This window comes from Megalobrama amblycephala, linkage group LG10 (assembly GCF_018812025.1).
Source record: "Megalobrama amblycephala isolate DHTTF-2021 linkage group LG10, ASM1881202v1, whole genome shotgun sequence".
Classification (NCBI taxonomy): Eukaryota; Metazoa; Chordata; class Actinopteri; order Cypriniformes; family Xenocyprididae; genus Megalobrama; species Megalobrama amblycephala.
Window position 1 is genome coordinate 27,162,527 of NC_063053.1, and position 13,448 is coordinate 27,175,974.

The 13,448-nt window shown below is 34.7% G+C and overlaps 1 protein-coding gene across 3 annotated transcripts in view; it reads right to left on the minus strand.

Annotated features, from left to right (window-relative positions):
• Positions 1-13,448, minus strand: part of LOC125277248 (regulator of microtubule dynamics protein 2) — a 54,306-nt gene that overhangs the window by 1,401 nt on the left and 39,457 nt on the right. The window contains exons 7-13 of one of the 3 annotated variants that reach the window (XR_007186860.1): positions 12,214-12,289; positions 11,360-11,437; positions 9,472-9,570; positions 8,571-8,653; positions 8,411-8,473; positions 2,400-2,453; positions 88-144 (exon numbers count right to left, since the gene is read on the minus strand). Coding sequence is in view for 1 of the 3 variants with exons in the window: in XM_048205596.1 (XP_048061553.1) it covers positions 64-144; positions 2,400-2,453; positions 9,472-9,570; positions 11,360-11,437; positions 12,214-12,289 (388 nt within the window). In the remaining 2 variants the exon portion in view is untranslated. Of the gene's footprint in view, positions 1-63; positions 145-2,399; positions 2,454-8,410; positions 8,654-9,471; positions 9,571-11,359; positions 11,438-12,213; positions 12,290-13,448 lie in introns of those variants that run through there. The other 2 variants (XR_007186859.1, XM_048205596.1) reach the window with 2 other exon arrangements.

The following is a 13,448-nucleotide window of genomic DNA, read 5'->3' on the forward strand; positions in this document are numbered from 1 at the left end:
TACTGACAAAGAAGTCCAATGACAAGAAATTATAAACGTGATTCATTCGAATAACAAAAACACCTCTTTAGTCACAATGCTCATTGCAGAGGCAGCGTCACACATCTGTCGGGCTTGACTCCTCTGACCCAAGTCTTTGTAACACTGACAAGAGAGAAGTGATATAGGTGCAAGTTACAGTAACCATTACAATTTTCTTTATTTTCTTTTAAGGCTTTTAAAACCTAGAGAGCTGCCTATGTAGACAGTATATGTGTGATGCCTATGTAAAAGCTAAAAGGAAAAAAAAAAAGGAAAAGGAAAAAAAATCCATCGAAGATGGTGGAAGAAATTGGAGAAATGTCAATTATCTACGATATTGTTCAAAAGTTTGGAGTCAGTAAGATTTTTAAAATGTTTTTGACAGAAGTCTGAGTCAAAGATGTTTTCAAGCATCAAAACAATAAGTGTAATACAGCTTTGAATTGTTGTTTTTAAATACATCAGAATGGGTTCCGTTTAATTTGTTTGTTTATATTTCTGAGCAAAAAAAAAAAAATTTACCATGATTTACAAAAAACACCCACTAAAATTCCATTCAGTGTAACAATCTTGTAAGGGATATTTACAACAAAAAAATCTATTTATGCCATATTAAAGACTAAAATTACTTTTACTCCAAATGCTAATTACTTTTAATTTTACATTTTTAAACTTTGCCACTATCCTAGGTTTTGCCCATTTGTCAGCAAGAATTTTTTACTCATTTAAAATGCAATAAAATTTAGTATGCTCACTAAATTCTTTTATATTAATATGTACCGGTCAGAATAAATACGTTGTTTCAATTTTTACCTTAAAAGAATGTTTTACTTGCATTTAATGTGCTGTCTATTTATATAAAATCACTTTTGTAAATTTATATTGATGCGGACATCTAAATGTCTTTGACCCATATACAGTAAAAACAATAGGAATGTAAATTATAACTATTTAAATAACTGTTTTCTATTTAAAAAAAAAGTTTTTTATTAATATTATCAATGTTGGAAAGCTGTGCTGCTTAATATTTTTTGTGTGGTCTTTTAAGAATAGAAAGAATAGATTCAAATGTGCCCTTAATGAGTCCTTTCTGAATAAAAATATTGAAAACTTTTGAATGATATTCATTACCAAAAACTGAAATGAGTGAAATAAAAAATAATAATTAACACACGTTAGCTGAACATGCCTGAAAAATACATTATTTTAGAGTAACTGAGACTGAAGAAGCAAAATTTTTGATCCCACTTCGGTCAGATTTAAATATGGATTTGACATATTCTTTTAAAATGTAACCATTACAGATAGTTTAGGAGATTTCAGTCTTTCTCGTCCTCTTTTTTAAGTACATAGCCGTTATATTTGTTTGACAATTTTTTTTTTTTGCCTAAATAGGATATTATAATGTTTGGTTTGTTTCGGTTTCATTTTCCTGGACTTTTATTTTGTAACTTGTTGTTTCCTGCATTTCCTTTTTTGGTTCCTTGGTTTCTAAAAAGTTTTGATTTGTTGACTTAGGGTGTGTCTCAATCAGCTCCCTTGCTCCTGAGATCGTGAATCAGTATATCATGTACACAAATTCGGGCACTGGTAAGGACAGTAAAGGACGCTGACTCACTACACATTGGTCCTCATTGTACATCACTTCTGGTATTAATGAACAACAGCAGAGCTGATATCTTTTGGACATTACTTGTAATGTTATTTAAAGTACATTATGATAAATACTTTGCTTGTTACATATGTGTGCAACATTTCAGCCGTAAATAAATTATAAATGTTTGCTAGATTATGTTAATTACCTGTCTAGTGATGTATGTTTATGCTGAAATATAATAATATAATGGTTTGTATTTAAAAAAAAACATCTATTGTGCGTCGTTATGTGTAGTGAACTGGCTCACGTGATTTAAGTTTTGAGCTTAAGGGAGCGTAGTGAGCATCGATGCTCCCTGGTTTTCACGATGCATTGTGGGATTTTTTAGGGAATGAACGTTTCAGTGCTCTGGAAGGATTCTGTGATTGAGACAGCCCTTAAAATGGCCGACTCCCTGATCAGTGCCCTGACTTCTGAACTAAGGAGCTGATTGAGACACACCCTTAGCAATTCATTGATTGATTGATTGACTTGTTACACCTGTTCCTTGTTTAGCCTTTTGTTATTCTGTGTATATATAGCCCTCAGTTTGAGTTGTTCTTGGTTGGTTCTTGTCTTAAGGTATAACCGTGACAGATATTCCATATTGGTTAATACTTAATTCAGTTAGGATGAAGGTACAGTAGCTCTCTATGTAGGTGGTAGACAGCAAGACAGCTCACTAGGTTTGGACTTAATATTGATCATAAAAAGTCCTCAAAAAGTCATTAAAAGTCATTACCTTGGCTAAAAACACATAGTTGAATTTTGAGTACTTGGGAGTGATCTCTTCTGCCTGTAGAATCAAACACAGGACAAAGTAAGCAAACACAATCTGTCCTCCACAGTCAGACTGTACTTATTTGACTACAGACTGTTGAAATCTAAACCTGGCTGTTTATGTAACAGATTTTTTTTTTTTTTTTTTAGTTAATTAAATGAGATCATGAAAAACACATCTCTTTTCTTGCACTGCTGCCAGGCAAACGTCTAGGGTGAATTCTCCAACATTTTGCGTGTTAAATGAGATATTAAACAATTACCATTGCAGGTTGTAAACTTCCACTATAATCCAAGCAATAAATAACACCGTTGACATTTACGAGACTTACACAATCACGCAAAATATAAACACTGCACTAGCCACATATATGAGCTTATGTGTTCTACTAAAGTAAACTCCAGGTTTCATACACCTTTTGATTTTATCTTTCTTTCTTTCTTTCTTTCTTTCTTGATTATTTAAAAAAACATAAACAATAATAGATCAAATCTATTTTAACTAAAGCCATTTTCATGACTTTCCCAACATTTTAGGACTGTTAATATCCATGATTTCCAGGGCTGGAAATGACAAATGACAAAGTTTTCCTTGGCCAAAAGTATGTGGACAGACAAACATCACTCACACCACTGTTCAAAATTTTGAAGTTAATAAGATTTAAAAAAATAAAAAATAAATAAAATGTATCTGAAAGATGTCTTTTATGCCCAGTAAGGCTGCATTTATTTGAATAAAAATAATATAAATTACATATACATATATATATATATATATATATATATATATATATATATATATATATATATATATATATATATTACATATTGAAATAGAAATGTATTATATAATATATATATATATATATATATATATATATATATATATATATATATATATATATATATATATATATATATATATTTTTTTTTTTTTTTTTTGCAATTTAAAATAATACATTTCTATTTCAATGTTTTAAAATGTAATTTATTCCTGTGATGGCGAAGCTGAATTTTCATTAAGAAACATATTATTATTATTATTATTATTATTATTATTATTATCATCATCATCAAATTGTTGAAAAAGGCACGCTTAATATTTTGGTGGAAAATTATATGTTTTATTTTCAGGATTCTTTGATGAATAGAAAGTTCAAAAGAACAGCATTTATTTAAAATAGAAATCTTTTGTAACATTATCAGTCTTTACTGTCACTTTTGATCAATTTAATGCATCCTTGCTGAATAAATGTATTCATTTAATAAAAATAAAAAAAAAGTATCTTACTGACTCAAACTTGAATAGTAATGCATGTGCTTGCTGAACATTTAAATTCAAAACCAATGGAATTTTTAGGCTTTTCACCAGACGCCATTTCTGTATGAAACTTGCTTTGTGAATTGTCATGCTGTACCAGGTATGTTACTTTCAACTAAATATATTTGTCTAAGGAAATGCATTGATGGTTGATTGTATGCACACACTGTACAAGTAATAGGAGGTTTCCACATACTTTTGGCCATTCTGATGGATGATTCAGTGTGTGGATGAAGAGACATCATGTTATTTGGACATACACTGGTGCTTAAATTTTTCCCCCCTATAATTATTGGATTATTAAAGGTGCTAAAGAGGATCTTTTCGTCGACTGAGAAACCAAAGACTGTTAGTGAGTTTTTGAAATGAGCACATGCGTAAGAACAACCCCCCTCCTTCACAGCTCATTTCGAGGGAACGCCTCACAAAACTCGTGCACGAGTATTGGAACACGAGTGTTTACCACCGGCATTCGCTGTGTCGTGTTTGTGGATTCATTATGTCGGACTCACCGCAGGTAACTCATAATCTGCAGTTGTTACTCCTGTCTCCTGACAAAAACATTGCATGCGGCGCCTGTAGAGTGTGGAAAGTTACTGGAGCGCGCAGCCGCGCACATCTCTCACAAGGAACGTCATGGCAGTGATTGACAAGACAGAGGGCCAATCATTTACGCGATGATCGCCTAAACGATTGGCTGATGTTTTTAAGGCCCTACCTTGTGCACAGATGATGTATATTAATATTATTCCTTTCAGTGCACCTAATAAATTGTCTTTTAACAGTTAGTTAAGACAGTTTCAAGTAATATTGCAAAAATGTATAAAACAAAACATCCTTTTTAGCACCTTTAATGATTAATGATGAAGAAAGACTGTATTTCTCTCCTTTAATCAGTCATGCTGTTGTATAACCCTCCAGAATGATGTTGTCTTGGCAGGGAGCAACAAGTCTAAGCACAGACCCCTTAAATAAGAAGTGATGGGTGAGATACAAAGGACAGGAGAACATCAGAGGAGAGAGCAACTTATGTAAAAATGTAGGAACAAAGGTCACGCTCTTTCATAAATGAACATGGTTTATTTAAACTGGGAGCCCTTTGCAGAACATACTAAGGCTATGTTTAGACTGCAGGCAAAAGTAGCCCAAATCAGATTTTTTTTGCTCCTATGTAACTGAATATGTGTCATATTCAGTGTGAACAGCACAAACCACATGGAATCTGATTTTTTAGATTCTGATTTGGGCCACTTTCATATATGGTACTAAATATGTGAAGGTGTCATTTCAAAACCTTTATAATGATCATGTTAGCTGATCTATAAAGCGCTATGGGCAACAGAAAGCTTATCCAGCTCACCTCTCTCTTGTGTTGGCGTGAAAGCCGCGTGAATCTGGCAGTATGTGACATCACTGTACATTCTAAAATTCCATATTTGGGACCATACTCCCTGGGGGGAAAAAAATAACGATCCCACGTGTGGGACTGTACTACTTAAGCGGTTATTATGGAAGACAGCCGAGATGGTCAAGTATGTATCACTGCAGCCCGGAGACCTCCAAGTGGGAGGGACTTATGCCGAACAGGCGGAAACCTCCAAGCGGTTCATCATGGAGGCGCAGTAATAGAAAGACATGACAATAGAGTGGTGCAGGTATGACATCACTTTGTAAGCCAAAATGCGAAAACGAGTTACCATTTTAGCACTTCCAGTTCCATCGTCCCGAAGTCAAAGGGTTTTTTGAATGGGATTTTGGTTAAATGGCTGAAATAAGTTCAAGACACTTTCATGTTTTATTCTACGACATAAAATACATTAGTATTACCCCACTCGTGATTTTTTGAAGCTGTTACGTATTTTGAAAAAGGCGGTTGCTAACAAGTGACAAAATGGGATTACAGAGGTTGTTGGGGACATTAAATGTCATCACGGTGAACAGGTAAGTTCAATCCACTTTTACAGCCTCGTTATGCTTATAATTGTGCACTTATGAGCTATTCTAACTCAAAGTTTCTAGGAAAATATTTTAGATACAAATAAAAACTGAAAGAGTTGTCGGAAGCTTAGTGATGTTGATGTTGAAGTCGTGGAACCGTGGTGTAGTTCGTTTACAGCCTACCTTTAGCGTTTTACTTCTGGCGACTGCATTTAGGCTTCAAAATTTGTGTTTGTGTTTCACAGATTGTGTTCATCTGAACTATCTTGATAGACAAAACGTGTAAGCATCATAAACTTTTGTTGATCACAGAGCTTGTTTTTTGTGATAATCCAAAAGCCCGCCAGTTGGCCTACACAGCGCACACTTGAGTGTCCCTGACATGACTCGTGCGACTGCATTGGCCAGTTTCAGGAAATTCACTGCATGGTCCATAAAAATGGTACAGTAAAAATGTTCAAAATTTTTATTTCGCTATACAGTTAGGCTGTGTATTACCTTCCGGTATTAGCGAGGCCTATTTAATTAGCTAGGCCTATTTAGTATAGGAGGATGCCATTTGGGTGTGGTCACCTTGACTTGTGGGGTCCCCCAAGGCTCTATTTTAGCCCCATTATTGTTTTACCTATATATATGTGTTTCCTTTAGGCTCTATTTTTGCATGGCTTGCACTATCATTGCTATGCAGACGATATTCAACTTTATTTTCCCCTGAAGCACAAAAATGGCTTAGACTCCCTCTTTCCGATGTCAAAGCCTGGATGTCATTACATTTTTTAAATCTAAATCAGAGTAAAACAGAGATCATCATGTTTGGCTCTTCTGAAACCCTTTCTTTTTTTAAATTCTGGTGTTTTATCCTTTTCAATTAAGTCATGTTTAAAAAACTTGGGTGCCTTATTTGATAGGCAAATAAATATAGTTGTCAAATCAAGTTTTTACCAACTAAGAGTGCTAGCTAAAGTGAAGACTTTCCTTTCTTTTAAGCACTTTGAAACTGCAATTATTTCATGCTTTTATTTCTTCTAGAATTGACTACTGTAATTCCCTGTATATGGGAATGAACAATTCTTCATTATCTAAATTACAAATGGTCCAAAATGGGGCTGTAAGACTTTTGACCGGTGTTCGCAAATGCAAACATATTACTCCTGTTTTAATATCTTTAAATTAGGTCCCAGTGCACTTTAGAACTGATTCTGAAGTGCTTCTGCTTGTTTTTAATGTTTAAATGACCTTGCCCCCTCATACCTTTCTGACTTGTTGTGTGAACACCATCCTGTGAGAACTCTTAGGTCTGCCAACCAGAATTTGTTATCTGCTCCAAAGTCCAAAATTTTGGAACAGTTTACTGATCCATATTAGAACAGCACCAACATTACATATTTTATATCCAAGTTAAAAATATCTCTTCACTTTAGCCTATGACTTGTGATGTCCTTTGTTGTCTGCTGTTTTTTTTTTTTTTTTTTTCATTGGTTTTGGTGCTTTTATAAGTAAGCAATAAGGTACGAGAGGCTGTGCTGTATCCTGAATAAGTCACGACTGAAGGGAGTTGTTAGGCATGACTGTAGCGAAGACTTTTACAATGAAAAGTCTGAACAAGACGCAACTGACAAATGCTTTGACTAGCGCCGTCAGCCATGGGAAAACCCCTTAACTGTTAAAAGGACAAAAGATATTGCAGCGGACATTTAAACTGATTTTTTATTATGAACATAGGACTGACCTGAAGGAAAATGCTAAATCTGAACGCAGGTAATAAACTCGCTCAATCGATCTCTTTCTCAAAATACTCTTCTACAAAATACAGTAAGCTTCACTGAACAATATCAATTGAGAACATACAGTTTCTGTTGCTAAGAGTGGTTGCTAAGTGTGTTGTGTAGTGATACACAGAACCGTTGGGTGAAGCGGTCATAGCCGTATTTTATCATGAATAAAACACAGCTATTGACCAATCAGAATCAAGGACAGGAACTAACCATTTTATGTCTTTTTAGAACATTGCACAGCACATTGGTCAACTGTGGTTGTTTTTAATTTGTGCTTTATAAATAAATTGAGATTGAGATTAACAAGCCTTTGCATTTAAATCTCGCAATCTTTGCACTCTTAAAATCCATCTATATTTAATTTATACAGTGAATACTATGCAGTGTTATTTTACATTAGACTTTATTCAAATTCTGTACCTGAAAACTACTGTTAGACCTACATGAAAACCTAAAAAGCGCTGTTTATTTCATTTGTATCTTAGTTCTATTGAATTGTTTTGTGCTATTTGTAATTGGATTATTTGTTCTTATTTTATTACTTATTGTTTACTTGTCTTTAATAATGTTTTAAATGTACATTAATTAGGCTAGTAGTTTTTGCTGTAGTATCAAAATTGTTATAGAGAATTGTGATATTTCACTGGTATCTAAACATTTGAACCACTGACCCAACCAGGACAGTAGACAAAATCCTTAGCATTGAGCCCTGCTGACGCAGCTCTAAATATGCGCTGTGCTATTAAATGAAAGATAAAATATGATGAATGAACAGTGAAAGTGACAGAAGCTTGTACAATACATTTAACAGGCATAATTAAGTATGAAAATAAATGAAGGAAATATATATTTGCTAAACAAATTAAACCAATGAATATGATTCATAAATTTTAAAAATATGAATTCAGTGAAAATACACTTATCGGAATCGGCAAGTACCAAAAATGGAAGCATCGGTATCAGCCTCATTCTGGAAAGTGGTATCGGTTCATCCCTACAATGCTACAATGAAAAGCACAAGTTTGCTGTTTATTCTTTAGAGTTACGCTACATCTTGCTGTTGTCATCTCTTTCTATCACTGTAAATTAAATCAGACACCTTTAGAGGAATGGACAGCCCATTTGGAGTTTTAGACCCGTCTACTTGATGCTGCCCTGCTCATTTGGATCTGGCTCCGACCTCTGTTTAGACAGTAGTCAGTGGAGGGACAGTGAGGTCTAAGCATCATGGTGACAGCTCTATACAAGCAAAACTTAACTACGAAAACTAGAAAATATCTACTCTCTTTCTCCTCGTCTTTGTCTTCCTTACTGCCTGCGCATAAATTGCAGACTTCCACTGAACATTAGCTTATAAACGAACTTGTAAATGCTGACTTCAGTAACCTCTGTGTTTACTTTTATCTTGTTATTGATCTTTTGTGCATGCGGGTCAGTTTGAGACCGTGATCAGTTCACACTCAAATTTGACAATGGCCACATTTAAAATAATAATAATAATAATAATATAATAATAATAATAATAATGTGAACAGCCAAAATACAAAAAACAACAACAACAACAACAACAAGAAAAATCAGATCTGAGCAACAAATCAGAATTGAGCACTAAGGCTGCAAGAACTTAGACTGAGTGAATCTCTGTAAAGTCTATGGTGGGAAAATCTGGAAATTGGAATGTTTGATTTCATTGCAGAGGTTTGCTGGAGCTACAGAGGCAAAAGGTGAAAATCTGTCTACCTCAAAAACGTAATGACAAGTCGGTGAAAATATAAGACATAAATGGCTACAATGGCTTTAAAACATTTCTGGCATCCAGAAAATGATAATTTAAGAAAAAAATAATGTTTCTCTTATTTCTTTGAGGACAGTCCTATCAGCCATCTAAACATTCATGACATACCACTGCAAACATTTAATTGAATGTCTGGCCGCTAAATAGAGAAGCTCATTATACAGTCAATCACCAGTATGGCTAGGTAATCAGAGGTACGTCCCACCTTGAGGAAGTTCTGCAGGGCGTCCTGGACTGTGGCACTGGGTGGCTCTCCAAACAGAGTAGCAGCAATTTTCCTCTCAATCCACGTACATTGTGACACCTGCACACACAGCATGTTAAAAAGAGAATAAATAAATAAGAACTGATTTTTTTTTTGTTTTTTTTTTGGACAACTAAGAAGGCATGATTCTCATGATTTGTTAGAGAATGTTTGTTAGAATTACATTAGAAATGTTCTTTGAAGAACAATCAATTTATTTGAAAAGCTAATTACATAAGATAATTCATTCTTATTTTAAGGATGTTTCACTACATATATATATATATATATATATATATATATATATATATATATATATATATATAGAATTAAAATTTAGTCAGAATACAGTAGGGTTCACACATTTTTGATCAATCAACTTCCAAGATTTTTTTTTCTCTACATACTTTCATTTCACTATAAAATTGTACACTACCATTTAAAAGTTTGAGGTCAGTATGATGCATTAAATTGATCAAAAATGAGCAAAGACATTTATAATGTAACAAAAGATGTCTTTTTCAAATAAATACTGTTCTTTCTTTCTATTCATCAAAGAATCCTGACAAAATCTAACTTAATTTCTACAAAAATGCAAAGCAGCACAACTGTTTTCAACATTGATGATAATAAGAAATGTTTCTTGAGAATCAAATCAGCATATTAAAATGATTTCTGAAGGATTGCGTGACACTGAAGACTTCAGTAATGATGATGAAAATTACATTTTAAAATATATTAAAATAGACAATATTAGCACAATAATATAAATCACAATATTACTGTGTTTACTGTACTTATGATCAAATAAATGCAGACTTGGTGAGCAAAAGAGACTTCTTTCAACAACATTTAAACAAATCTTACCAATCCCAAACTTTTGAATGGTAGTGTATATATTCACTACAGAAATTTCCATTAGTTAAAGGTGCTAAAGAGGTTCTTTTTGTCGACTGAGTTTTTGAAATGAGCGCATGGGTAAGAACAACCCCCCTCCTTCACAGCTCATTTAGAGGGAACGCCTCTCAAATCTCATGCACGAGTATTGGAACACGAGTGTTTACCACCGGCATTCGCTGTGTTATTAAGCAGGGCACACATTTAACGACTAGCTAAAACATTCTGACTATGCTCAACATACAGTGATTGTTTCCTGCTCCTGAAGCAGATTTATATACTTTCACATGGAATTTGAACACCGACTGTAATCGCAGACTGAAAGCAACTGGCTCTGACTGGACGCGTTTGAGCGCGATCAGTCGTAAGTATCAATTTACATTCATAATCGGCCTTACAATCGTTAAGTGTGTGCGCGACCTAAAGCCGTGGATTCATTATGTCGGACTCACCGCAGGTGACTCATAATCTGCAGTTGTTACTCCTGTCTCCTAACAAAAACATTGCATGCAGCGCCTGTGGAGTGTGGAAAGTTACTGGAGCGCGCAGCCGTGTGTCTCTCACATGGATCGTCATGGCAGTGATTGACAAGCCAGAGGGCCAATCCGCGCACGTCTCTCACAAGGAACGTCATGGCAGTGATTGACAAGCCAGAGGGCCAATCGATCATCGCGTAAACGATTGGCTGATGTTTTTAAGGCCCTACCTCGTGCACAGATGATGTATATTAATATTTTACTTTCAGTGCACCTAATAAATAGTCTTTTATCAGTTAGTAAAGACAGTTTCAAGTAATATTGCAAAAATGTATAAAATAAAACATCCTTTTTAGCACCTTTAAAGGTTTATTTGTTTTTTATTTATTTTTTTTACAAGTTTTGGCCTTCCAGGACTTGAAATGGATGGATGGATACCACAATGTCATGAATATACCAAAAGTTCTGTCACTCACAGCATAACACCAGCGGCCCAGCAGGTAATACGACAAAGGATCTTCAGGTTTCAAATCAATCGCTTTATGCAGATGATCCTTGAGAGAGAGAGAGAGAGAGAGAGAGAGAGAGAGAGAGAGAGAGAGAGGTTTCTTTCATTGTGGCACGACTTGTCTTTTTTGCTGATCTCTTCAGCTCAGATACCACAAATATTTCTCCTGAACTCTCTCGCACGAACATATAAAAACCCACCACACGCATCTGTCATTCAGCTCCTCTCTCTCACTGGTAGCTCACCTGCCAGTGCTCTGCAGGTGTGTGTTGTTTGGAAATCTAGCTGACAGCCAAGATAAAATGCTACGTGTATCAGAGACTGATCTGCTCTTATGAAATTTGTGTGTGTGAGTGTGTGGTACCCTCATTCCATTTCCTCTCGTCTCAGATAAGATTATGAACACTAACTCTCATAGAAGCTGATGTTATGCTCCCATCAACACATACAATCATTGAAATCAACTGAAATGACCTTATGCTGAGATCACTGTTCATCATTCACTGCTTTTAAACTCTTCTCTACATTAAGCACAAGAATAAATGTGTAAATAATTAAGGGTAAAATTTGTAATTGGAACATCTGGAAGTAACTAAAAGTGGAAGTAATTACTTCCTATGTTGACATGATGTAAACAGTCCATATGAAATGCTTCAACATTCTGCTGTCTGCATTTAAGCTTTAAGCAAGCTCGACAGAATATAAACAAAAACATATTTTTAATTATCTATCCAATTACATCCAATTAAAACATAAGAACATCTAGAACACTGCATAAAGAACAAATTCACAAACCAGGGTGAAAAGGCTCTTTACACTCACCTTAAAAAGGTAGCCATTTTTAATTTTATTCTGAATAGATTCATATTCTGTCAGGAGTCCACAAAGTATAGCATACCTACACAGAGAAAACCAGAAAGAAAAGAGAACAATTACTAAATATAGCTGGAAGCAGCGATGACGGACCCAAGCCCCGGTGCCACCGCCACCCTGGTGGCTTTAGGGAAACTGAGAAAGGTGGGCAATATGCATTTAAAGTGGGTAAATATAAAAGGACAATGTTACAGCAGCATACGGCACATTTACAGCAGCCAGTTGGAGCCAAAATGACCGCAAAGCACAATAGCCACATTCATGAGATTAAATTTAGATAAATTTCATGTCATAGGATGTTATAGGTCACTTTCAAATGAGTGTGAAGTTATCATTTGCAGCTCAAAATTGGATAAGTCCATTAGCATATGGCTTAAGGTTTTTTTCTTAAATATTTTAACCTTATTAAAATAATTTATCCTTATTATTAAACGAATTATATAAAACTACTTTGCCAGTGCACTACAAATAAACTGGTTCTACGCCTTTATTTTGTCATTAAAACTGATAGAAACAGATCCTAAGTCAGGGATAAGCAACATCGGTCCTGGAGTGCTGCTGTCCTGCAGAGTTTAGCTCCAGCCCTAATCAAACACACTTGAACATGCAAATTAATGTCTTAGTTTTTTTTTTTTTTTTTTTTTCAGGGTTGGAGCTAAACTCTGCAGGACAGCAGCACTCCAGGATGTTGCCTATCCCTGTCCTAAGTCCTAAGAGATTTCTTATCCTGTAATGCAGGCAAAACCACACAACAATAAAAGAGTTATACTCCAAACCATCAAGAGTGTAAAACAGACTCTCTTTCTCTCTCTCTCTCTTTCATGTGCATGTGCATGTGCGGAGTGACTGTGAGAAGTGTGTTTTTTTTTTTTTTTTCGAACTGGACGAGAGCTCCACCTTGTTGTTCTTTCAAAAAAGACGATGATGAGGAAGAACCGAAGCTGCGCTGTTCAGATTTCGTAATGTGAGCTAATAATCGGGGTATATTTTTTGGTATCTCTATTTCACTAAACTTTCTGTCTGATCACCACTTTATTTCTATGACTGTTTATGTTGCTTTTATTAAATCTTATTTTTTGTAGTGGTATTTTAATAATAACTTACTACAGGATAATTCTTTTATTCATGCTTTTCATTGATTTTGGAAAGCTTGTAGAGGAAAGAGACAGTTTTTCATCATTAGG